Source organism: Mesoplodon densirostris, chromosome 1, assembly GCF_025265405.1.
Source record: "Mesoplodon densirostris isolate mMesDen1 chromosome 1, mMesDen1 primary haplotype, whole genome shotgun sequence".
Classification (NCBI taxonomy): domain Eukaryota; kingdom Metazoa; phylum Chordata; class Mammalia; order Artiodactyla; family Ziphiidae; genus Mesoplodon; species Mesoplodon densirostris.
The window spans coordinates 143295322-143322351 of NC_082661.1; the positions used below are offsets into that span (position 1 = coordinate 143295322).

General features: G+C 39.0%; 2 protein-coding genes across 5 annotated transcripts in view; one reads left to right on the forward strand and one right to left on the reverse strand.

Moving 5' to 3' along the window:
* PAICS (phosphoribosylaminoimidazole carboxylase and phosphoribosylaminoimidazolesuccinocarboxamide synthase) overlaps positions 1 to 3179 on the reverse strand; it is a 51977-nt gene extending 48798 nt beyond the window's left edge. For all 4 annotated transcript variants that reach the window (XM_060109215.1, XM_060109196.1, XM_060109204.1 and 1 more), the window contains exon 1: positions 2798 to 3179. In XM_060109215.1, coding sequence (XP_059965198.1) covers positions 2798 to 3179 — 382 coding nt within the window. The remainder of the gene's footprint in view (positions 1 to 2797) is intronic.
* Positions 1 to 20052, forward strand: part of PPAT (phosphoribosyl pyrophosphate amidotransferase) — a 37664-nt gene extending 17612 nt beyond the window's left edge. Inside the window, exons 2-11 of the mRNA XM_060109229.1 lie at positions 5031 to 5097; positions 9536 to 9742; positions 10750 to 10862; positions 10966 to 11111; positions 11636 to 11708; positions 12753 to 12904; positions 13384 to 13511; positions 14471 to 14692; positions 15894 to 16014; positions 17640 to 20052. Of these exons, the coding sequence (XP_059965212.1) occupies positions 5031 to 5097; positions 9536 to 9742; positions 10750 to 10862; positions 10966 to 11111; positions 11636 to 11708; positions 12753 to 12904; positions 13384 to 13511; positions 14471 to 14692; positions 15894 to 16014; positions 17640 to 17905 (1495 nt within the window). The 3' untranslated portion in view covers positions 17906 to 20052. The remainder of the gene's footprint in view (positions 1 to 5030; positions 5098 to 9535; positions 9743 to 10749; positions 10863 to 10965; positions 11112 to 11635; positions 11709 to 12752; positions 12905 to 13383; positions 13512 to 14470; positions 14693 to 15893; positions 16015 to 17639) is intronic.
* The last annotated feature ends 6978 nt before the right edge of the window (positions 20053 to 27030 follow it).

The following is a 27030-nucleotide window of genomic DNA, read 5'->3' on the forward strand; positions in this document are numbered from 1 at the left end:
ATAAAAGGGATAGTCCCATTGTTAAATTACAATTCTTTTGGAAAGCAGTTATTTTAGCAATATGTTTCAAAGTAATTATACCCACCCCCCGACCAGAAATTGAATTCTGATAGTCTATCCTAAAGTAATAATTTTAAATATGGACAAAAGATAATTGATTGTAGGGAATTCCCTGGTGGTCCAGTGTTCAGGACGTGGCACTCTCACTGCTGGGACCCAGGTTCAATCCCTGGTCAGGGAACTAAGATCCTGGAAGTCGTGCGGTGTGGCCAAAAAAAAAGAAAGGTAATCGATTGCAGCATCCGTTATATAAGGGGGCAAAGACCCAAACTCTGGTATATGCACTCAGTTAAATATTATGGAACCATTAAGTAACATTTAACCCTAAATTATGGTCAATTCTGGGTATAATTTAAAGATTATTTTAAATGTAAACAAAATGCTAATTTTTTTGTAATTTTATAATTTAAAAAATTGTATAAAAACAATCAGTGGCATTGTGGAAGATAATGTGAGAAGGGGCTGAAAATTAGGGAGGCCAGTTAAGAGGTTATCCTAATATTCCATGCGATGATGAAGTTCTGGATGGTGGTAATGAAAATGGAGCAGAGAGATAAATTTATGAAACACGTCAGTAGATTTTTTTTTTAAGGACTTAGTGACTGACAAAAAATCAAGGTTGGGCTTCCCTGTTGGCGCAGTGGTTGAGAGTCCGCCTGCCGATGCAGGGGACACGGGTTCGTGCCCCGGTCCGGGAAGATCCCACATGCTGCGGAGTGGCTGGGCCCGTGAGCCATGGCTGCTGAGCCTGAGCGTCCGGAGCCTGTGCGCCACAATGGGAGAGGCCACAGCAGTGAGAGGCCCGCGTACCGCAAAAAAAAAAAAAAAAAAATCAAGGTTATCTCAAACATTTCTATTTAAGTGACCAGAAATACAGTGATAGTAAGGTGGAAGCAATTTGTAGGAGGATCAGTTTTGATGGGGGAAGAGAGTTGGTTTTAGAACTGGGTGTTTGACATACCCTAAACATACATGGTTAAGGTTTATTGTGGGCCCTCTGCTTATGAGTGAAATGGGGAGTTTGGAGCCATGCAAGTAGCTGAAAGGGCTAGAGGATCCCATTAAGAAGTGGAGATATTACCATCACATCTTCATTACACCAACCTGTGGTTAAATCAGGGTCTTTCAGAAAGCTCAGTGAGTGATTTACTTATTGTTAATCAATACTTAAAGCATTTAGATGATGATGAGTGCAGAGTGATTAATTGAATAAAATAATATAATTACTGTTTAACTTGGTAATGACTGCAAAGCTTTCTCAGAATTTGGTTTGGTATTAGAAGTGTAAAGGCAGTAAGTTGGGTGGATTTTTTACCAAAGGATTTTATTATTGAGCTTTAAACATGAAGTTCAGATAACCCAAGTTAACTCAACTGTAATCTCTCATCTTTAACCCCCCTTCTTTGGTACCTTTATTATACCACTTACCACTTTCTTTTGGGTTACATTTATTCACAGTTCCCTCCTTTCTGTGGTTACATCCATGAATGCATGTAACTCACTGCTTTGCACACGGTGTACACAGACAGTAGGTATTAAACAGATTTTGAATTGAATTGAACAACTCTGTTCTTAAAAATAGCTACTCTAAGATTTTGACTATGGGAGAAATCTCATTACTGCTGTTGATTTTTCCCAGTTTGCCTAGTGATACGTTGGGCTTCCACAGTGAGCAAATTCTATGTAAATAGTGTTGGGTTTAACAACACAGCAGCTCAAGAACCTTGTTTTAATAAGGCATATATTACTTTGCAGATATTGTATTTTTTGCAGATTAAAGGTTTGTGGCAACCCTGTGTCAAGCAAGCCTGTTAGTGCCATTTTTCCAACAGCATGCTCGTTTTGGGTCTCTGTCACATTTTGGTAACTCTCAAGATATTTCAAACCGTTTAATTGTATTATGGTGATCTGTGATCAGTGATCTTTGATGTTACTGCTACAACTCACTGAAAGCTAAAATGATGGTTAGCATTTTTTTAGCAATGAAGTATTTTTTAATTAAGGTATATACATTGGGGTTTTTTTTAGACCTAATGCTGTTACACATTTAATAGACTACAGTATAGTGTAAACATACTGTATATGCACTGTGATACCAAAAAGTTTGTGTGACTCACTTTGTTGGGATATTTGCTTTATTGCAGAGGTCTAGAGCTGAACCCACAATATCCCTAAGATATGCCAGTATTTAAATCATTTAATCATAAATCATTTAATCTATCAAATCTATTTGTTTTACTTACTGTTAAAATGGAGATGTTCTTCCAAACAAGTAATGAAGTTCTTTATCAGTTATTAGTATTTTAGTGCTTTTATTTATAAATTTAGGAAAATGGGAACATAATATAGAGCAGAAAGTTCTGTCTTATTTGGAGCTGTGGGAAAACAACAGTTGAGCAATTTTTTTTTTCACGACTCTTATAAAATTAAGACTTAAAATATTTTCAGAACCCAATCCATTTTCCAAAAACTGCATCAACATGGGTAAGGAGCAGTTGGCACTAGCAGTTGGTGTCATTTTAACGCGTTTTTTCTGTATTTTACAGATTTTTTAAATGGTTGGCATTAAACTCTTTTTTGAAATTAATTTTTACCTTGTGCAAAATAGCATATACATAACAGGTCAGTTATTTTTCTCAACCTTGATATTTCAGGCTATATTTATCATATGGACTCAAGTCTGGTTCTTTTACAGTTTGTTAGGTAAAAACAAAAGAATGGTACTTTTTCTTTTTACCTTCAGTGATCTCTGGGGCTGTACTTTGGCTCAGCGTTGCCAGGCACCTGTCATTTGCATCTTCCTCTGTTATTTGTGTGGCAGGTTCATACTGCAGGATCGCATCCAAATCATGGAAGAACTTCATAGTTTTACAGCTGTCTCCAGAGTTGTGGGCATATTTAACTGTTCTGTATTCATATTTGAGATTTTTGTACTTTGCCCGGCACTGTTTCCAATCTCTGTATACTCCTAGTGCTTGCAGCCTTTTAGCAATGTAGATAAATATTCCTTTATTTCTCAGTGTTCCATAAAGTTGTTTTCGTATATTTTTTTCTGCCCAGATACTTAGCAAAGCTTTAACCTCTTCCTCAGTCCAGTGCTTTCCTGCTCCACTCTCCATGTTGAAAGTGACCTGGAAATGATTCACTATTTCTAGCCAAGGTTTTGTTTCCTAGGAAACCAGACGGCTGGTTGTCAATAAGCTCTGAAGAGCTGAAAGGATCTAGTTTAACTGGTTCAAGCTGCCTGAGGGGAGTAACTTGAGAAACTGCCAAATAAGCAGGCTTTGTGATTAAAGAAGCCTGGACCTAAATGATTCCTAATGTTATTCATTTCAGCTTTAAAAGAAAAATTACCCTTGAGACAAAAGGGAAAGAAAACTTTTTTTGTGTTTATTTCTAGTTTACTATATGATTGTTGATTTTTTGTTTGTTTGTTTTGGAAATGGTTGGCAGAGGTTCTTTCTGCCCTGAGGTTTATGGCTAACATTTTTATTTCTCCTCTGATATGAATCACTTAGTCTTTGAACATTGGTTAACTACAAACCACATCATTTCACTAAATAAATAAATCCTAAGTCACAAATTATTCATTTATATCGGATGTATAGTATTATGCATGTCTGCTTTCAGCATAATAGTTCATAGTATTTAAAGCATTGGTAATTTAGTAAAATCACTTCAATTTTAATTTTTTAGATTTTTACTTTGCAAGTACATTTAATATTGTAGTTTTTCTTGTCATTAAAATGTCTAAACAATTACAATTTTGGAAAAGATCCTTTTTACCAAATAAATCATGTATTAGTTGTTAATGTATATATACATATTATGGTAGAGATTTACTTTTTATTTCTACCCTGATATATATTCTTTGGAACAAAAATTTGTTAATAAACATCTAGTATTTATAGCACTTGTTCAGAACTATTAAAAATTGTTGAGCACTTTGAACCTTTATTGTATCTTTTGAGTTTGTACTCCACTGTGGTGCAGGTCCTCTAAGTCTTACGAGTGTGTTACCCTACCTAGCTAGGAAGCCTAGCTTCTGGCTTTCTTTGTATCATCACCTAAAAATACTAATGCAGGAAATGAGATACAGAGTGCCTCATCAGCTTGGGGTTTTTTGAAGTAGCATTTATTTTCTGAAGACAAAAGTGATAGATATTTGACAGAAAAAAATTTGATGAGTGCAAAAAGCAAAACAAAACAAAAAAATAAATTTTGTTCATAATTCCAGTACCCACAAGCATTTTACCTGCTATTTTATTTGGAGCTTTTTATTTATATCTACATACTCAACCTTATTTAGAGGTCACATAATACAGAGGTTAGAAGTACAAGTTTTGAAGTCAGATTGTCTGTGTTCTAATCCTGGCCATGCCACCATTCTCTGTGTGACATTAGACAAGTTACTTCTGTTTCTTTAGTGTTGTCCTTTTCTGTAAAATGTGAATGGTGGGCTTCCCTGGTGGCGCAGTGGCTGAGAGTCCGCCTGCCGATGCAGGAGACACGGGTTCGTGCCCCGGTCCGGGAAGATCCCACATGCCGCGGAGCAGCTGGGCCCGTGAGCCATGGCCGCTGAGCCTGCGCGTCCGGAGCCTGTGCTCCACAAGGGGAGAGGCCGCAGCGGTGAGAGGCCCGCGTACTGCAAAAAAAGAAAAAATGTGAATGGTAATCATAGTACCTACTTCAGAGGATTGTTTTCAAAGCCTAACAAATTAGATCATTCATGTAAATGCTTAGGACAGTGCCGGGCATATTAGTCAGAACTCAGACAGTCTCATCTGCTGCTATTGCTAATTGTTGTCATTGTCATCATCATGAGTGGAAGTGCCACTAGTGCTAGTAGCATTTAATGTGTTGTAAGACTGAGTTCATGGATGTTATTGAGAAAAGTATGTTTCATAAAAGTTATTAAGAAGCTTATCCATGGGGTAAATTTAACAGCTGATACCTTTTTATATTCACAGGGGTCAGGAGAGTGCTGGTATTGTGACCAGTGATGGGAATTCGATACCAACATTCAAAACACACAAGGTATATTTAAGCATTAAAAAATGTTGGGTATAAAGGTAACAATAGCCCGAAGTTAACTAGTATATAGTGGTGAGGGGAGGAACTTTGAATAAAAATAATTTGTAATTAGAAGTATAGTTGACCCTTGAACAATGCAGGTTATGGACGCTGACCTTCGTTCAGTCCAGTATCCGCATATATCTTTTGACTCCCCCAAAACTTAACCACTAATAGCCTACTGTTGACAGGAAACCTTAACTGATAACATAAACAGTTGATTAACACATATTTTGTATATCATATGTATTATATACCGTTCTTACAATAAAGTAAGCTAGAGAAAAGAAAATATTATTAAAATCATAAAGGAGAGAAAATACATTTACAGTATAGTACTTGCCTTTATTGATACAATAAGCTTATGTTGTCTTTTTACAAGATAAATTCTGTCGGTACCTATGTTAATGCAGTCTTAATACAGAACACTGTAGATGTTATATGTATTACTAACACTAGACCTCAAAAATGAAAAGATAATGTGAAAAAATTCATATTTATAGGTATAACAATTCATGCATTGGTAACAAAGAAGCAGCAATATGATTGCTTTATGGTTGCCTAGCCTATACACTAATAAATGAATCGTTATAAAATATCACTCACTTTATGCCTGTGTAAGGATGGGCTATCCACTTTAATACCGGTCTTGCACATGATGTTGTACACAATGACTACTTAGGCAATGGTGATGTTGGTGACACCAAAATGTCTCATACGGTTTTTGCTGTACAGTTACTAGATTTTCACAAGAAGACTCTCACACATCCACAACAGATAAGTTTATTAACTGTACAGTATGTTGATGATTCACTCTTCGTTAAGTGGAAGTGGGTCATCATAAAGGACTTCATCCTGGTAGTCTTCATTCCTAATGAGAGGCTGAGGAGGAGGAGGAAGAGGAGGGGTTGGTCTTGCTGTCTCAGGTGTGGAAGAGGTGAGAAGGGGAGGCAGGAGAGGCAGGTACACTGTATGTGACTTGATGGAAGTATGTCCTGATTTCTGTCTGACTTTTTTGCTTTTTTTATTTCTCCCAGAATGTTTCTATGTGGTACCAATCGTTCCACGGTTTGCTTTAGTTTCAGTGCCTGTATCATAGAAGGGTCCATGTTGTAAAGTCCAAAAATAGTCTTGAATAATCGGAACCCTACTGCCAGAGTGTCAGTTTGTTTCTGGCACTGCTTCTTCTGTGTCTTATTCCTCATCATCTGGCACTGGTTCGAAAGCACTCATCTCCACCAAGTCATCTTCTGTTAATTTCTCCGGTATGGTGACTGTTAGCTCTTGAATTTCTCCAAGATCCCTATCTTCACCTTCAGCCCCCACATTTTTATTTATTTATATATTTATTTTTATTTATTTATTTTTTGCCATATCCACAATCTCTTTCATGATTTCTTTGACTGGTTCTGTTGTAAATCCTGGGAAGTCATGCACAACATCTGGACAGAGTTTTCTCCAGCAGGAATTTATTGTTCCAGGCCTGATGGCTTTTCCAGCTTTTTCTGTAACAACCGCAGCATCTTCAGTGGTGTAATCCTTCCAGGCTTTCATGATGTTCTTTCTGTTGGGTTTGTCTTCCATGGCGTAGACAGTCCTCTCCATAGAGTACCTTGTGTAATGAGCCTTGAAGGTCCTTATGATCCCCTGATAGGGAGGCTGAATTAGAGATATGTTTGGGGGCAAGCACACCACTTTGACCACTTGGGTCTGACCATGTTGAACTCATGGGGTTCTGGATGGCAGGGGCGTTGTCCAATATCAAAAGAACTTTAAAAGGCAATCCCTTACTAGCAAGGTACTTCCTGACTTCAGGGATAAAGCATTGATGGAACCAGTACAGAAAAAGTGTTCTTGTTGTTCAGGCTTTCTTGTTGTACAACCATGTGTTAAAAGACTAGTAGCCGGACTTCCCTGGTGGTGCAGTGGTTAAGAATACGCCTGTCAATGCAGGGGACATGGGTTCAAGCCCTGGTCCAGGAAGATCCCATATGCCGCAGAGCAACTAAGCCCGTGCACCACAACTACTGAGCCTGCACTCTAGAGCCTGTGAGCCACAAGTACTGAGCCAGCATGCCACAACTACTGAAGCCCGCATGCCTAGAGCCCGTGCACTGCAACAAGAGAAGCCACCGCAATGAGAAGCCTGCGCAACGCAACGAAGAGTAACCCCTGCTCGCCACAACTAGAGAAAGCCCGTGCACAGCAACAAAGACCCAACGCAGCCAAAAATTAAATAAATAAATAAATAAATTTATTTATTAAGAAAAAAAAAGACTAGCAGCTGCTGTTTATCTTTTCCCCTCAAGGCTTGGGGTTAACAGCTTTATAGATAAGGGCAGCCCTGATCCTAAACCCGACTATTTGCACAAAACAGGAGAGTTAGCTTATCCCTTACTGCGTTAAATCCTGGTGCTTGCACTGCTTCACTTTCTTACTGATAAATGTCCTTTGTGGTATTTTATTTCCCACAATAGGTCACTTTTGCGTTAAAACCTGTTTTTTTTTTGCGTTAAAAACCTGTTCAGGCAGATATCCTTTCCCTCAATGATTTTCTTAATGCTGTCTGGGAACTTGTCTGCTGCCCCTTGGTCTGCAGAAGTCACTTCTGTTATCTTGACATTTTAGTTATTTATTTATTTTTAAATTTATTTGTTTGTTTGTTTATTTTTGTGGTACACGGGCCTCTCACTGCTGTGGCCTCTCCCGCTGCGGAGCACAGGCTCCGGATGCGCAGGCTCAGCGGCCATGGCTCACGGGCCTAGCCGCTCCACGGCATGTGGGATCTTCCCCGACCGGGGCACGAACCCGTGTCCCCTGCATCGGCAGGCGGACTCTCAACCACTGCGCCACCAGGGAAGCCCTATCTTGACCTTTTTAAAGCTAAATCTCTTCCTAAAAGTATCCAGCCATCTTTTGCTGGCATTTAATTCTGCAGCTTTAGATCCTTCACCTTCCTTTTGCATTGCCATCATATAATGACTTCACTTTTTCTTGAATCATATTAGATAGGTATGCCTTTCTTATAGCAATCATGCACCCACATAAAAGCTGCATTTTCAATATGAGATAAAAGGGTATTTCACAAAAAGTGCAAGGTTTTTGTACCTGCTGGTATAGCTGCAGCAACGGCTTCACATATTTCCTTTTCTTTTTTTTATGGTCTTTATGCTGGATTCATTTATCTTGAAATGGTGGGGCAGCCGCAGCTGCAGATCTCAATCTACAGTAGACATCAAGCAATTCAACTTTTTCTTGCAAAGTCGTGACTGCTTGGGAGCACTTGCAGCATCACTAGTGGCACTTTGAATGAGTCCCATGGTGTTACTCAAGGTTTACGGTATTGCAGTAAACACGAAGAAAAATATGCAGGAACTGGGAGAGGAGACTTTTTACTGCAATAGGCAACTTGAGGTAGAGCTGAGGGGCTCACCCGGAGAGGGCTAGTGTCACATGGCATTTTAAGTCGGTACTTGCAGCACTTGAGCTCCCTGCAATATTAACAGGAGGTGGCTCCGAAATTATTACGGTATTACAGTGCAGACTGTGGTTCATTTTATGCAGTTATGATGTAATACTGCACCTTTATGTTTGTTTACATTTCTCGAAACAGCAAATAGCACAGTTTATGGTTTGTGTTTGTTGTGTGCATAAGTTTTGATAAATGTTAACATTTTATAATAGGATTGTGTATATTTTGTGGTAGTAAATGATAAAATAGACTAGTATCTACATATATTTTATTCATGACATACCCATCTTTTTCTTAATTTTTTTCAGTTACTCTAGGCTACACGGTTCGTCTGCCAAGTATTTTTAAATTGTTGCAAATCTCCAAAAAGTTTTTCTGATATATTTATTGAAAAAACTCCATGAAAAAGTGGACCTGTGCAGTCCAAGCCTATATTGTTCAAGGGTCAACCACTTCTATTTGTCATTTCTATTTTTATTTCTCTCCCAGTGATGGTTTGCTAGACTGACTCAGACAAGTCATTTATTTGAATACTTTAACATGCTTTAATTTAAAATTACAAATAATTTAGTTTATTGTATTTGACAAATGTTAACGCTTAGTACATCTGTTCTTCAATGTTTTATCAAAAAGTATCTTATAAAACAAGCACTTCAACATTGTGACTGCATTAAATACCACTGAAATGTTCACTTTAAAATGGTTAATTTTATGTTATGTGAATTTCACCTCAAATATATATTTTATTGCATCACAGTTCTTACAATTAGGTTAGTTTCCCCCCCCCCCTTTTTTTTAAGATTAGAATTCTGAAGCACAGAGAAATTAAGTGAACTGCATTTTCTAATTTGGGATTGTCTGAGCAAAGGCATATAAAAATGCTACTAGTGTTTTTTTCCCTAAAATGAGCTCTTACTTTGACTTTGCAAGGGAATGGGTCTTGTAAATCACGTCTTTACTGAAGACAATTTGAAGAAATTATATACTTCAAATCTTGGAATTGGACACACGAGGTACGCCACTACAGGAAACTGTGAATTAGAAAATTGCCAGCCCTTTGTTGTTGAAACACTTCATGGGAAAATAGCTGTGGCACATAATGGCGAATTGGTAAATGCTGCTCGCTTAAGGAAAAAGGTAAGGTTTTTTTTTAATGCATTTTCATGGTTGTAATAAATTACTGAAAAGAAGTTATTGAGGAGCTTGGAAAAGGGTATTACCCTTTTGTTGCTATCTGTTATCTAACTGCAAAGAACAACTGTATCAGAATTAGCTGGAGTACTTGTTATGATTACAGATTCTAAGAGATTCCCCCCCAGAGTCTGGGGAGGGGCCGGTTGCTGAGTCTGCATTTTAATATGCTCCTAAGGTGATTCTGATGCACTGCTTTGGAGTTGAGATCTGGAAAATTGATTTAAGTATTCCCAGAACTTTGTCCTGCCCTCTTCTTAGCCTCTGGCATTGTCATTACAATAATACAGTTTTTTTGCTCCTCAATGAAAAAAAATTTTTTTATTCAGACAATTTAAAAAATATAAATATGAAGTAAAAATTATTTTAAAACTCACTATTTAGAGGTACCACTGGAAGTTCCATTCTAAACAATACCCAGGTCATTATTTTTCGCCTAACCCCTTACCCAGATGCTAGACTTCACCTCTACACATTTTGCTGCATCAGGGATGATCAGTGAGGATGGGTAGCCACCATCACCACCACCAAGAAACCTGAGTTGAGAGTCTGCACTGCAGTGTGCCACTCTTACGGGAATGTGTCCTATCTGTCGAGTGTCGAGGGCTGAAAAAGTTAGAACCATAACCCCAAACCCTCATGCCTTCTCCGTCCCGCTCCTCCAGACACCCACTGCAAGTCTACATTCCATCAAACTTAGTTTTCAAAAGCTTTCCTGTATACCTTCTAAAACACTATTTTTTTTCCTGTTTGAAAAGATTCAGAGACTTCCCATTGCCTCCAGCAGCGATTCTCCATTATTATGCATACATACCTACCATTGGTAGGATGCAGGATTCCGTAACTGAGCATCTACACGATGCCTGATCTCTTCCTGTGATGGCAGGCTATTGGGTGAGGGGTGAGTTAAAGCTTCCCCTCTAATGACTGCAACTTTTCTCCTTTCCAACTAGCTTCTGCGTCACGGTATTGGTCTGTCAACAAGTTCTGATAGCGAAATGATCACCCAGTTACTGGCGTATACCCCTCCTCAGGAACAAGATGACACCCCAGACTGGGTGGCAAGGTAATGGTAAAAGTAGGCTGAGTGTGCAGGTCTGGTAATGAGAGCTTGCTCTTGCATGTGTTTGTAACTAAAATTATTCATTCAATTATTTAATTGATTCCAGGATTAAAAACTTAATGAAGGAAGCACCCACGGCATACTCTCTGATTATAATGCACAGAGATGTGATTTATGCAGTACGAGATCCTTATGGAAATCGTCCTCTGTGCATTGGTCGTCTTATTCCTGTATCTGATATAAATGATAAAGGTAATGAACTTCAAAAGAAATATAATTTTATAATGCTTTCCCAAGTCATTGTCCTACTATTGGCACACCCTGAAATCTGTAGGTATAAGGAGCTTATTGAGTAAAAGCTAGGTAAAAAAGAAAAAAATGGCACTTAGTTTTCAAAGTACATTTCCTTGAATATTTCTGAGCTGAGCCATTTTTAATATATTTAATGGACATTCCTGCTTTGTCCTGAGTGGCCTATTCATATCCTTTGCCCAGCTTTTTCATTTGTGCAGTATGATTTCAGCGATTTTCCTTTTGACTTATGAGATGTCTTATTCAAGCCATGAAACCATATTGTTTGAAGGAATCTTGGGATTATTAATTTTATCTTTGGTTCTAGTCAAATGAGGAACCATATGCTCTTAAAGTCATAGTAATGGATATTCTGTGAGCTCTTTTACTTATCTATTTGGTGTTTAACTGTTCTCTTGAAATACGTAGCCTCTTTTAAAATTTCTTGAATTCAGTAATTGAATCGATTGTCTTATGATTTACAGAAAAGAAATCTTCAGAAACAGAAGGATGGGTGGTGTCTTCAGAATCATGTAGCTTTTTATCTATTGGTGCAAGGTAAGTTTTATCTCACTCAACAGATCAACTTTTTCCACATCAATAAAAAAAATTTTTGTTGTTTCTGATGTCTGCAAGAATACATGTTTATAAATGCAGTTCCTTTTGTACATTGTGCTCAGCAGTTGCACTAACATTAATGTCCCAATAATACCTTCTAAACCAGGAACTGGCATCCTGTTTTCAAAATACCATGAGACTTATTTTAGAAAGGAAGAATCTCCTCAACAAGTAATAATTACGAGCAAAAAATTTAAGCCAGGATAAAAATGTTCTCTTTAGCCTTCATGCTTTTAAAAATCAATAAAATATAGGGCTTTTGGGCTTCCCTGGTGGCGCAGTGGTTGAGAGTCCGCCTGCCGATGCAGGAGACACGGGTTTGTGCCCCGGTCTGGGAAGATCCCACATGCCGCGGAGCGGCTGAGCCTGCGCGTCCGGAGCCTGTGCTCCGCGACGGGAGAGGCCACAACAGTGAGAGGCCCGCGTACCGCAAAAAAAAATATATAGGGCTTTTAATTTCTTAAATTCTAAATTTGAATTTAGGAGTAACAGATTTATGTAAATTACTGCTGGAGGAATACTACTTTTCTTTTTTTTAATAAATTTATTTATTTATTTGTTCTTATTTTTGGCTGCATTGGGTCTTCGTTGCTGTGTGTGGGCTTTCTCTGGTTGCAGCGAGCGGGGGCTACTCTTCGTTGCAGTGCGCGGGCTTCTCATTGTCATGGCTTGTCTTGTTGGGGAGCACGGGCTCTAGGTGCGGGCTTCAGTAGTTGTGGCTCACGGGCTTAGTTGCTCCGCGGCATGTGGGATCTTCCCGGGCCAGGGATCAAACCCGTGTCCCCTGCATTGGCAGGCGGATTCTTAACCATGGCGCCACCAGGGAAGCCCAGGAATACTACTTTTTAATTTTTTAAGCCAATATACTTTATATTAAATTGAGCCATTTTTCCTTTATAAGGGAAGGGACTCTGTGTGCTTTATAATAGATAATTTGCCTTAATTTGACTGGTTTATTTATAGTCTTTAATATTGTTTCCCAAGATATTACCGTGAAATCTTGCCTGGAGAAATTGTGGAAATATCCAGACATAATGTCCAAACTCTTGATATTATACCAAGGTCTGAAGGAAACCCAGTGGCTTTCTGTATCTTTGAATATGTTTATTTTGCAAGACCAGATAGTATATTTGAAGGTAAGTAAAATATCTCTAACTATTGATATAAATCTATTATTTACCTCATTGAAACATGGCAATTCTTGGGCCCAAAGGCTTACCTGGCTCTTTGAAGGCACATAGTTATATGTTGCGAATTTTGGGACTGAGCTTACAAGTCATAAGATCACAGTTTTTCCTTTTCATCTGACTCTTGGATTTTGTTTTCCTTTTAGGAGTAAGGATTATGATTTTCAGATATGTATTAAGGTTAATTCTTTTTTTAAAGAGTGAATTCCCCCAGTTTATGTGTTTCCACTTTAGCGTTTTTTTGTCTTGCTTTTCTTTTTCTATTTATTTATTTATTTATTTATTTATTTATTTTTGGCTGTGCTGAGTCTTCGTTGCTGCATGCTCAATTCTATAGAGTTCTAACAAGCTAGTTTCTTAGAATAGTGATATTATGCTGTGCTATATTATACTAAGTAAAAATTTATTTCCTTTTCCAAACATTCCAGACCAAATGGTTTACACAGTAAGATACCGTTGTGGTCAGCAGCTGGCAATTGAAGCCCCTGTGGATGCGGATTTAGTTAGCACTGTCCCGGAATCTGCTACGCCTGCTGCCCTTGGTTACGCAGCAAAGGTATTTTCTCTTAATTAACACACAGTGAATTGCTCATTTAGCACTGAGATTAGAAATCCATGTATATAAAGAGAAACTCATCAGTTTATTGTAAGGAAAAGGAAAGTGTTGGTTCCTTGGCAAGAGTTACTTATTTTCCAGCCTTTTCATCCAGTGGCACTATTTTTTAATGGGTTCACAAAAAGTTTACCCAAAGACTAGGAAAACGACCCCCTTCATTTTAAAAAAATAATATCATGACTATGTGTAGAATTTAGTGGTAATATTTGCTTATTATTAAGTACCCTCACAAGCCGCTGGTGTATTTATTCCCTACTGAGTGTGGGTGATAATAAAGTTGTTTATGTTAATTTTGTATAATGTTCTTAGTACTATGCTTAATTTCATTTTTCATGACCAGGTAGAATATGTAATTATAGTGATCCTGGTGTATAATACCCAACATTCACTACATTGGAAAGTTTAGTTTGTGAATTTTTAAAAGAAATAATATGCATTCATTTTAGAGAAGTATTACCTTGTTAGATGGATAAGTCACCTCCTGTCCCTCAGAAAGTATCTCCTTAGCCTACTGGTTTTAATTCATTTCCTGCTGACAATTTTTAAATATGTGAATTTTTCTGACAGTGATTTATTCTTTGTCATGTGTTCACATTCTTGGTATTCTTTTCCAAGATAGAGAAATAATATGTGTTTAAGAAAGAAGCATTACAAATTCTAATAAAATGAATTGTTTTTCCTACTAAGTAGAGGACTTGCAGTAATTTTTCTTTTTGCCTTTTCCCTACAGTTTAAATAGTGGAGGAAAATTGTAATCTGATGATGGAGAGCTCAGAATAACAACCATATTTAAAACTTTTTACATAGATGTTATAATGGAAGCATGACCTAGAGAAAACAGAACCCTAGAGTTCTCTGTATATGTACTGCTCATTGTCCTCTTATTCCTTCTCTGTCAGTGTGGGCTTCCATATGTGGAGGTGCTATGTAAAAACCGGTATGTAGGAAGAACATTCATTCAGCCAAACATGAGGTTAAGACAACTTGGTGTTGCGAAAAAATTTGGAGTATTGTCGGACAACTTTAAAGGCAAAAGAATTGTTCTTGTAGATGATTCAATTGTGAGAGGCAATACCATTTCACCCATAATCAAATTGCTCAAAGAATCTGGTGCAAAAGAGGTAAGTAATATTAAAACACCTATCCTAAAGCACCAATAATTACAACATGATAGTCATGAAAATTTTATGTTAAAATTTTTATAAACTTAATTTTAAAACTAATAAACCACAAAATAGAATACTTTTAAATTTGTAGAGTATTGATTACTTTTTCTTTTTGAAGATATGGAAGCAATCCTAGTGTAATAAATTTGACACATTAGGTTATACTTTCAAATCTCAAAGCTTATCCTAACTACATAGTTCAGTAATTCAAATTACTGAAATGAGATGTCATTTACAGCTAATAGTTGATCAGATTTAGAAATAAAATCTATTGTGGAGAAAATGGTATAGAAAGCAGTATGACAGTCTATTTAGAAAGCAAGTTCAGATCCATTACAATAGTAAAAAAGAATAGACACAAATAAACAAAAGAACTGGAAATAGCTCATATATCTACCAGCAGGAAATAATTTAGTAAATCAATACATCAGTATGATGAAATATGATGCAACCATTAAAAACTATAATTATGAAGACTGCAAAACATGGGAAAATCTTTGCTGTTACAAGAAAGGTAAAAAGTAAATGTGGACACTGATTACAGCTGTGTAAATGTTCCTGACAAAAGGCAGAAAATAATGATAGATAAAAAAATAGACAAACATAGTTCTTTGTAGTAGTAGTAAGGTTTTTATTATATCCTGGTAGATGTTATTTTTCTTTTTAAAAAGGTAAAATAAGAGGTAGGCAAAAGTGCCATTCAAGTGTTAGAGGAAAAAACTGAAGGTGGTCCTAGGAATATAATAAATGAGAAATGACAGATCAGAAGAAAGAAATGTCCTTGTTAGTAGGTGACAGAAGGAAACAATGGGGATCTCTGTAAAAAGAACCCTTTACAAGTGGCTAACATTTTGAAATTCTTGTCAGGACACTTTGGAGTCTAGGACAGGGCTGCTCAAGTAGGATTCTTGGTAATGAATTAATTCTAAAAGTAGTTCTGACTGAACACTGGAGTTCTATATATATATCACATGATTTTCTAAGATTCTTTTCCACCTATTAGAGTGAATAAATTTTTTAGTATGCTTTATTACCCGTATGTTGTTAAAGTATTCTGTAAAACAATTTTATGTTGTATTTGTGAATGACAGAATTTTGCATAATTGTTCACAGTGAATGTCAAACTAATTAATGTGTGAAATGATTTCTTTCCAAGGTACACATTCGCGTAGCTTCACCACCTATTAGATATCCATGCTTCATGGGAATAAACATACCAACAAAAGAAGAGCTTATTGCCAATAAACCAGAATTTGAGCATATCTCAGATCATCTAGGTAGGTATTACAATTTCTATAAACTTTTATCTTTATTCATTTATTAACAGAAAATCCAAGCTTGTCAATCTTTACACTTTTAATAAAAAATAGTGTTCAGTATTTATTGAAAGTAAATGTTGTATGTGTTGAGCAGATCAATAGTGAGAGAGCCTGATATGTGTGGACACCGTAGTGAGTGCTGTGATGGAGAGCTAGGCTAAGGTGAGATCAGAGAAGAAGAAAGGCTTTCCTAGTAGAGAGAACTGCTAATCAGTTAAAGCCTCCCAAAGGTCAGATCAGAAGAAAAACAAAAGTAATTTCACCACAGATTCTAATAGAATAATTTGGCTGTGGGTACAAATCAAAAAGTGAAAAGCTTATATAGGCTTATCTTTAATAATGAGGTCAGAAGTCTTGGAGATGGAGGTTATCCTTGATAAGACATTTGCCTTTCAAATTCAGGTGAGGTATAAACTATAAATATCACATACATGTTCATCCATGTATGGTACCTCCACACTGATTGTTTACTCTCTAGCTGCGGCGAGCGGGGGCTGCTCTTCGTTGCAGTGCGCGGGCTTCTCATTGCGGTGGCTTCTCTTGTTGCAGAGCACGGGCTCTAGGCACACAGGCTTCAGTAGTTGTGACGCACGAGCTTAGTTGCTCCGCGGTATGTGGGATCTTCCTGGACCAGGGCTTGAACCCGTGTCCCCTGCATTGGCAGGCGGATTCTTAACCACTGTGCCACCAGGGAAGTCCCCAGTTAAATATTTTGAATGTCACCCAACTGATATATTGTGAGCACTCACTCTTTGCCAGGAACATATCTATATTATCATAATAACATCACAAAACTGCTACAATTAGGCAATATTTCCCTTATCTGATAGCTGAAAAAAAAAGGCTTAGGAAAAGTAAGTGACCTTGAGCTTAAATTTGAACCCAGATCTTCCTGACTTCAAGGTCTGTTATTCAAGAAAATGACTCCTAAAGCCTTTTGAAGCCATTCTAGACTTGAATCCTCCACTGCTATTTTAAATTGTTATCCCTTAAATTCCAATTTAAAATTAAAAAAAAAAATAAAGGCCCTGAGTTTTGATTCTCCAGCCACCACCACCACCACCCCGCTTTTTTTTTCTTTCTTTTCGCGGTATGCGGGCCTCTCACTGTCGTGGCCTCTCCCGTTGCGGAGCACAGGCTCCGGACGCGCAGGCCCAGCGGCCATGGCTCACGGGCCCAGCTGCTCCGCGGCATATGGGATCCTCCCAGATCGGGGCACGAACCCGTATCCCCTGCATCGGCAGGCGGACTCTCAACCACTGCGCCACCAGGGAGGCCCCCGCCTTTTTTTTTAAGAGAGGCTAATGGAGAAAATTCCCTGGTGGTCCAGTGGTTAAGACTCCAGCTCTCACTGCCAAGGGCCTGGGTTCAGTCCCTGGTCAGGGAACTAAGATCCCATAAGCCACACAGCCAAAAAATAAATAAATAAATTTTAAAAATTTTTTTAAAAAGAGAGAGACAGGGGCTAAAGGAGAAATTTTTATTTTGGCTTATGTTTTTCTGTTTGTAATTATTCTCTGTTAAGGCAATTCTTCCTTTCCAAAGGAAGTCTCATGACCTTTTTCCCTGTCTTTCCCCCGTAGGAGCAAACAGTGTTGTGTATCTGTCAGTAGAAGGACTGGTTTCATCTGTACAAGAAGGGATAACATTTAAAAAACAGAAAGTGAAAAGGCAAGATATTATGGTTCAAGAAAATGGGAATGGTCTGCAATGTTTTGAAAAGAATAGTCATTGTACAAAGGAAGATGTTATGATTCAAGAAAATGGGAATGGTCTGGAATGTTTTGAAAAGAACAATCATTGTACAGCTTGTCTGACTGGAAAATACCCTGTGGAACTGGAATGGTAGCTGCTAGGGGCAGACATGATGTTTCAAAACACAAAGTTAGTGGAGAAGTTATAGTGGTTACACCTCCATTTACTGTTACTCGGTACAGTGTGAAATGCCACATGCTTGTGTTATAAGTTTTGAGATTTTTTTCTGAAAAGGGTACCAAAGTGCTATGATTTCTTTAGTAATCCTAGATAAATATTTTGGTATTATCTAGGAACTTGGATGATCCTTTCAGTTTTATTTAGTAGTTTAGTACTTTTATTTTTATAAATCGTATACATTTAACTTCAGATCATCAACAGTAATGCAACGAATCGGTAAATTTCTGTTTAAGAGAGGATTGCCAGGTACTCTGCTCTCCCACAGGTTCTTAGAGAATTTTGTGGAATGTTTGAGAGTTATGGAAATTCAGTTATAGAATATTTTCATAATTGAACCTTGCTAATTACATATAATACAACAATATGTGGTATTCTTTTTTTTCGCTCAAGCATTGGCTAGCCTTTTTCACCTGGTCAGAGAAGGCAGGTGGTCAGTGGCATTTGCCAGGTCCATGCTTTAAAGAGTTTGCAAGAGGTTAGACTAAGGTGTTGTGATGCAAACAGGACATGTGAGTTAAGTATAACATTTCATGCAAACCTTGAATCCATTATACCCCAAAGTTACCTAGCATCAAGAGTTCTCTTTAAAAAAAAAACAAAAAACAGAAGAAACACCTTTTTGTGCCTCACTTTCCCCACCTGTGCAATGAGGTGCTTATATTACTAAATTAAATAACTTGCAGCAGTTATTTTGGTGGTTAGAGCCATCATTCCACCCCTCAGTTTTAAGACAGTGCATGATTATTAGCTTTTGAAATGTTTGCCGTTGGTCTGCAATTGAGATTTCAAGAGGGAGACATAGAGCAGTAATTTGCAACCTATCTTTGAGATGCTCTGAGAATGACTGTAAAAACATGGCTGTGCAAAGTATTTTCCTACATTTGACTAGAAAGTATGATCCATACTACTTAGTGCCCTTATAGTAGAAGCCCAGCAAGTAACCTGGTACATTTGAAGTAAAAAATAATTTTAGATTCTAACAAACCTTTTATCCTTAATTTGATTATATGCTTTTTTAATGAAGTGCTTGATCACTTGCAAATATACTTTGTATGCAATGAGATGATCAAGTAGAAACATTGTAGGGGCCAATTTTACGGAACAAGGGGACAACAGCTTTTTTTAATTAGCATGCTCATCTAATTCCGAGCATCAACGTATCACTTTTTCTACTTTGTTTTATTGGGATCTAATGAATTAGATTTTTTTAAAGGTTTTTGTTTGTTTTTTAACATCTGAGATTTAAAACTTTAAAATGACTTGCCCTCAACCCTTGTTTATGTAAGATTTTTAAAACATAAAAGTGTTTGTTTCTGTGTTATTACCATGATTGGGTGTACATAGTGTCCAAATCCACCTAGAATTGTAATATTTATTAATAACCATAATCTTTTGTCTTCATTTGGTATTTAGTCTCATGTGTTGTATCATGGCAGGCCAAGAGAAAACGTTGACAGCTCTTTAAGCCCATGTGCAGCGGGCAGCAGTGGGTCAGATAACCCTGTGGTGGTACCACAAGCAAACTGGCATCTGAATAAAGCCCTGGGACCATTTGTGTGTATAGCCTCTTGCCTTAAGTGTATTCCTCATGGCAGCATATGGAGGAGGCAAGACCTTATGGGTCAGTTTTGAACCAGCCTTACTTTGATTTTTTTAAAAACAAGAGACTCAGGGAAAGTACTAAACCAAAATCTCTGATTTGACTTTTGTGTTTTCCATAGTTTTTATTTTGTTTTATTGAGATGCTTTTATAAAGGAAAATGGTACTGTGACAGTTTGGTAATTCTACAAATTTCTTACTCTTTCTCCATCATGGCCTTTTATTTCACAAGTTTCTGAAGTGTGAATTACAATTTTATACCAGTGTAATCTCAAATGTTGTTTAACTGCTTTAAATTTTTATAGATATTGTAAACTGCAGAGCAAATGAGAAATGTGTTTTCACAGGATCTATATTGTGAACTAAACTAAGCCTACTTTTTGTGACTTCCTTGTGATGCGTTGGTGACAAATATATGTAATGAGTACATTTAAATATGTGTGTGTACTTTTTCTAAATAGTGACTTTCAGGTACTGCATTATGGTGACAGTCACATCCAGGATCCATTCTTGGCACCAGCTACTCATATCTTATTTCTCTGGTTTGGGCATTTCAGTAAATAGACCATCTCTTACGAACCAGGCAAAACTGCTGGTTGAGTAGGAGGGACAAATAAAGTAAATAGAAATGCAGTGCTAAGTAAGCGCTATGTTAGTTCCAAGTTCTGTGGAGACACTAGCAAGAATAGGGAAGGTGTCACAGAAGAGGAGGCTTAGATTCCCAAACTGCGTGTGTGTGTTGGGGAGGAGTACTTTTTAAAATAAAAATAAAGTAGGTACATGAATAAACTGTGGTACATCCAGCCAATGGAATATTATTCAGTCTGAGAAGAAATGAGCTGTCAAGCCATGAAAAGATGTGGAGGGAACTTAAATGGATATTACCAAGTGAAAGAAGCCTATCTGAAAAGAGTACATACTGTATGATTCCAACTATATGACATTCTGGAAAAGGCAAAACTATGGAGAGAATAAAAAAGATCAGTGGTGGGCTTCCCTGGTGGCGCAGTGGTTGAGAGTCCGCCTGCCGGTGCAGGGGACATGGGTTCGTGCCCCGGTCCGGGAAGATCCCACATGCCGCGGAGCGGCTGGGCCCGTGAGCCATGGCCACTGAGCCTGCACGTCCGGAGCCTGTGCTCCGCAACGGGAGAGGACACGGCAGTGAGAGGCCCGCGTACTGCAAAAAAAAAAAAAAAAAATCAGTGGTTGCCAGGGGCTGGTGGGGAGAGAGGGATGAATAGGTGAAGCACAGGGAATTTTTAGGATAGCGAAACTATTTTGTATATTACTATGATGGTGGATACATGTCATTATATATTTGTCCAAATCTGTAGAATGTATGACACCAAGAATGAACCCTAATGTAAACTATAAATTTTGGGTGATAATGATATATCAGTGTAATGATTACCTGTAACAAATGGACCGCTTCCGGGGGGGATATTAATAACGGGGGAGATTATTCTATGCAGGGTGGGGGGCATATGGGAACTCTGTACCTTCTGCTCAATTTCGCTATGAACCTAAAACTACTTTAAAAAACAGTCTGTTTAAAAATAAAGATACCAGGGTCCTACCTCTAAAAAAAAACTATCAAAATAATGCATGCATATAGTTAAAAATGAAGAAAATAAAGAGGTCACTGCCCTCTCCAGTCCTCTGTAGTGCATCCACATTTAAATTTTTTTCTGTTGTTAATCTCTATGTTTTAAACAATTAGCTCATACTATTTACTTCTTACTGTACCAACTTTAGATATTATCTCTATTTCTTCCCTGGAATCTAGCAAAGTTTGCTCTGACAGGTAGACTTAAGTGAATCATATTAATATGATTAACTCACTTGAGTTTCTGATGCCTTTCTTAGGGTTTCAAGTAGGGTGTAGTCAACTCCTCTAAGGAAAATTGCCTTCATGTTTCATAAAGAGGTCAAAAAGAAAATCCAGCCCTCTCAGAAAAAAACTGCTCACTCAGACATTTTAGAGAAAACTGCAAAAAATGCCATGTAAATTTATGTTTTTGTGTGCAGAAATAGTCTTCTCATGTAGCTGAGAATTTGTTGGATGGCAGGAACCAATGCTTTTAACCTTTTTAGAATTTCTTTTTTTTTAACATCTTTATTGGAGTATAATTGCTTTACAATGGTGTGTTAGTTTCTGCTTTATAACAAAGTGAATCAGAATTTCTCACTGCACTATGACAAACAGAAAATGATTACACAACAGAGACCCAAGTGGGTGCTTGCACTGTACCTCAATCATTGAAGATTGCTTGTTTGGCTCCACTGATGGGTATGTTAGATGTGATGGTTAATTTTATGTTTCAGTTTGACTAGGCTTTGGTGCCACGTTGTTCAAACACCAGTCTAGACGTTGCTTGGAAGGTATTTTTTTTTTACCTGGGATGAACATGTAAATCAGTAGACTGTGAGTAAAGCAGATTACCCTCTGTAATGTGGGTGCGCCTCATCCAGTCAGTTGAAGGCCTTAAGAGTAAAGACTGAGGTTTCCAGAAGAAGATAGAATTCTCAAGACTGCACCCTAGAAACCCTGCCAGAGTCTCCAACTTGTTTTAAGACTGCAACATCATTTTTTTTTTTTTTTTTTTTGGCCACGGCACACAGGATCTTAGTTCCCCAACCAGGTATCGAACCCATGTCCTCTGCAGTGGCAGCGCAGAATCCTAACCACCAGACCGCCAGGGAATTCCCTCTAGAGAACTCTAACGGGCTCACTCTTGCAAAGAGCCTAACTTCCCTCATCCCTCCGTTCTTTCACAATCACCTGACAAAAATGCAAAACCTAAATGAACCCATGGGCAGCTGAGCTCCCTTAGAGTAAATCACACACCGCTGTCCCAACTGTGACGTGGGCTACAGTGCTACCAGAGCACATGACAGGGACCTAACCTTGTCTTGGTGTAGGGTCAAAGGTTTTCAAATATTTTGTTGTTGTTATTTAGAAATTTTTTAAGCGTATTTATTTTTTACATTTATTTATTTTGGCTGCGCTGCATGGCATGCGGGACCTTCCCTGACCAAAGATCGAATCCGTGCCCCTTGCGGTAGAAGCACAGAGGCTTAACCACAGGACCTCCAGGGAAGTCCCTCAAAATTACTTTTGAAATAATTTTTATTTTCAAAAGAAACAATGACATTGACAACTGAGAGATGAGTTGGGAAGTAGCTGAAGAGAAGCAGTGAAATGAGAATGTACCAATAAATGTGCAAAAGATCAGCAAGGTACTGGGGCAGGCATTTGATACTTGTTAGGAATTGGAATGATGTAGTAAATAGATGGGGAACAGTAAAAAGATAGTTCAGGAAACAGGTGCAAAACACATGAATCTGCTGTCAAGAAGGGATTAAATGAAGGCAGACTTGGAAATACTGCAGCTGTTACAGGTTCTATGAGAAGTGTAAGTCACCGTTTGGGAAGGCTTGTACCCTATTTAAAAGCTAATAAGCCACTTTGTTACTGTTTCATGGTAGTGGACATGAGATTCCTGGGTCAAAGAGAACTTCATTACTCATGGCAAAAGCAGTAGCCGGAGCTTCATGTCTGTCAATTCTCCATGCCTCCTAAGTCCCCCTCGGGTAACTAAGGCAGACATAGATGGATGTCTGCACACACAGTGGGTTGCGTTACAGGAAAGGAATACTAAGTTTGGGGGGATTCATTCCTTTTACAGGAAGTGGAAGAAAGCTTGCTGCTTGGGGAAGACATTACCTCAGCTCTGAAGATTGATCACCCCGAACAACCCTGAAAAATGACCTGGGTAGAGAGCAGTCAGTACCTTGCATTCTTTGCGTACCCAGCAAAAATTTGCAGAGACACTTGGGGGCCCATGGCAAATTGCTCTTCCCAGCAGTATGCTAGGTTTATGGGATGGGGGTTGGAGGAGGATGGGTAAATTCTCATACAAGGCTTGAAGAAAGGCATTGAGGAGGTGATGTTAGAACTGTCTTCATAAGAGGAATAAATGTTCATCAAGCAGGTGTGGGGAGGGAAAGGGTTTTTTCAGCCTGTGACTCAGCCAAAGCACAGGTGTGGAAACTTGATAAGGGTTTGGTAGGCTCAGAAGACTTACTAGGGTCTTATTATAGCTGGATGTTACAGTACCAGGTGTGGGGAATGTGGAGCATGGGGTGAGAAAGCAGTAGCCAACTGTGAGAGATTAGGCTAGAAAGATAACGAACTATCTTGTTTACCTTGCTAGAGTCTGAGTGTCATGCAGGCAATGAGAGGCCACTGAAGCTTCTTAAGCAGCTTCTTAAGCTCTGGTGTATGTTTTAGAATGATCACTCTAGATTACCAGGTAAAAATGAACATAGTCTTCTACATTTGCTCCCTCTTAGGCCCCCTGAAAATGACAGTGAAGGGATTTTTACAGTCACAAACTCTTAAGGATAGAGGGAAAGAGATAACAGAAACAAAAATTTTAAAGCAAAAGCAAAGGGCTCGGGCTTCCCTGGTGGTGCGGTGGTTGAGAGTCCGCCTGCCGATGCAGGGGACACAGGTTCGTGCCCCGGTCTGGGAAGATCCCACATGCCGCGGAGCGGCTGGGCCTGTGAGCCATGGCCGCTGAGCCTGTGCATCCGGAGCCTGTGCTCCGCAACGGTAGAGGCCACAACAGTGAGAGGCCCGCGTACCGCCAAAAAAAAAAAAAAAAAAAGCAGGGCCTCCCTGGTGGCGCAGTGGTTAAGAGTCCGCCTGCCGATGCAGGGGATACGGGTTCGTGCCCCGGTCTGGGAGGATCCCATATGCCGCGGAGCGGCTGGGCCCGTGAGCCATGGCCGCTGGGCCTGCGCATCCGGAGCCTGTGCTCCGCAACGGGAGAGGCCACAACAGTGAGAGGCCCACATACCGCAAAAAGAAAAAAAAAAAAAAAGCAAAGGGCTCAGGGAATTCCTGGGCGGTCCAGTGGTTAGGACTCTGCACTTCTACTGCAGGGGGCATGGGTTCAATCCCTGGTTGGGGAACTAAGATCCCGCACGCCGCATGGCGTGGCCAATAAATAAATAAACTCATTTTTTTTTTTTAAAAAAAAGCAAAGGGCTCGGCTGATTTGGAAAAGCTAGACTAAACCAGCAGTGAGCAAAGCCAATAAGCAATCCTGTTTACATCATAGAGAACCCTTAAAAACTGAGAAACTGGCTTTTGGAAGCAGGGGTAAAGATGGTAACTCAAAGGATTGGAAATTCGCTTAGGAATGAGTTATACCCTTATGCTACCTCCCATCACCCTTAAGCTTAACTCTGAAGGCCGTTTTGTTTGGGAGAGAGTAAAACAGGGGGTCATTGTGTTGGAGAACATCAGGCACCTGGAATAGAATTAAGTGAAAAGTTTTATACTGAATTCTGAGACCCTCCTCCCTCCCCTGCAGCCCTTTTCTCTCACTTGATTTTCAAAACACTTGCTCCACAGATTCAGAGCTTCCCATCAGCTTTTAAATGCCCACTTTTAAATATGATCAGATAATCAATGATTATTACCAGACACCCATGGAAGCCTCTAACATGAAAGAATCCAAAACCAACAGGAGAAATAGAGACTGCAAGGGGGGAAAAAAAACTAAAAAAAAGCTATCATTAACATCAGAATTGAAAAATGATATTTTCAATAATGAAACGGACATTATCCTGGCAGCAGTTCAGAGTCTACTGTAGCCCAGCAAGACTGGAAGGGCTTTAGGGAAACACTGACCAAGAAGACCTGAACTAAGATAGCAGTAGTGGAGATGACGATGTTATCATTTAAAGAATGCAGGTCGGGGGCAGGGGAGGAATGCAGATTGCAGGCCCCTCCGTCACTAGAAAATGAATTCAGAACCTCTTGGGATGGAGATCCAGGGATCTGGAATCTGTGTTGTTTAACATTACCACAAGTGATTCTGATATAGCCAACTGGGCATTGGTCTAGAGGTTGGGGAGTAGAGGAAGTAGGATCTAATTGCATACAGGAGGGTAAAAAAGAAGTTGGGTGGGATTGGATATCTAGGGTTTCACTGGGTGGATAATGGTGTCATTCCCAAATATAGAAACAAAGAGACACCTTTGAGTGGCCCCTCCCCAAATAAAAGACCCATAGTACAACCTGGTGAAAGTCTCATGGGCAAGTGGAGGTATCTCTTGCTTGGATTACTGCTACAGTTTCTTGCCACCAACACCTAAGGACACAAAAGCATCCTATGCCTTTTCATGTATCGTTTATTGATGCCCGGCTGCCTCCTCAGTCCTTCCCCTAGCCAAAACAAAACCAAAACCCTGATCACTTTGTAACTGAGCAAGGGATCCTGCGTGCTGGGTGCAGAAAGCCAAACTCTTTGACAGCAGGTGTTTGAAGCAAAGTACAGGTTTATTTGCAGGGTGCCAAGCAAGGAAGTGGGAGATAGATCTCAGATCCACCTCATCTTGGTCTTTGAGTTAGGGACGTTTTAAAGGGGAAGAACAAAGAAACTGGGGTTAATCACAGTCTTCTTACATTTCTTAATCATGGTTTTGTGAGTCAGGTTGTCTCCAGTTTATGATTCTGGCCAGGTGATACAGGTCTGTGAGCTCATCTTGCCTTGGAGAAACATCCTGAGTTTGTATGTTAATAATGATGCATATATCTATAACAGCAATTTTAGTACATTAACGATGTTATCAACAACAGCAGTCTTACTCATCTGACTTTGATTAGTGTTCAGTTAACACAGGATTGAGGTCAGAGGGGACAAGAAAGGGAATACAGTTGTGGAGGGAGAGATTAATCATAAACTCAGTAGGGAGGACTCGGTTTCAATTTCCTCTCTGCTACCGGCACAGTAGCTTTAAAAAATATCACTATTACTGCTGTTGACACTTTAGATAACTAACTTAAACGCCTCCAACTAAAATTCCCTTAAAAACAGATTTTTATTCAGCGTATAGCTTAAGTAACTCTCCTCAGACCTGTTTTCTTTATAGCTCCTGTTGAAAGTTGAAATATTCTTAGTTATCGTTTAAATTCATCTCTTCCAATTAAAATGTCAGCCTACTTATGACAGGGACTTCGTTTGCAGGCTTTATTGTTGCACAGTTCCCCACAGTGTAGGGCAGATTATAAAAAAAAGTCCAACGCATGAAGTCCAGTCACTCTTATTTCACAATGATTTCATCGCTCTTCACGTTAACTCTACGTAATATCTTTATCCCCACTTTGTGAACGAGGAGACAGCTGCTTGGAATTAAAGTTTCTTAGCAAATATGAAAGGGTACGACTCCAACCGGGTCAACTTCAAAGTCCTTGCAAACCCTGTCCAAAACCCATCAAGACCAGACCAGAGATCTGAATGAGAGCAGCTAGCAAAGCAGCCAACACTTCTCTCGCATTGGCTCCGCAGCTCCGGGAAGGGGCGGGGCAGCAGGACGTTGCCTGCCCCGGGTCGCTCGTGCTGACGTCAGCAAGGCGACGGGGA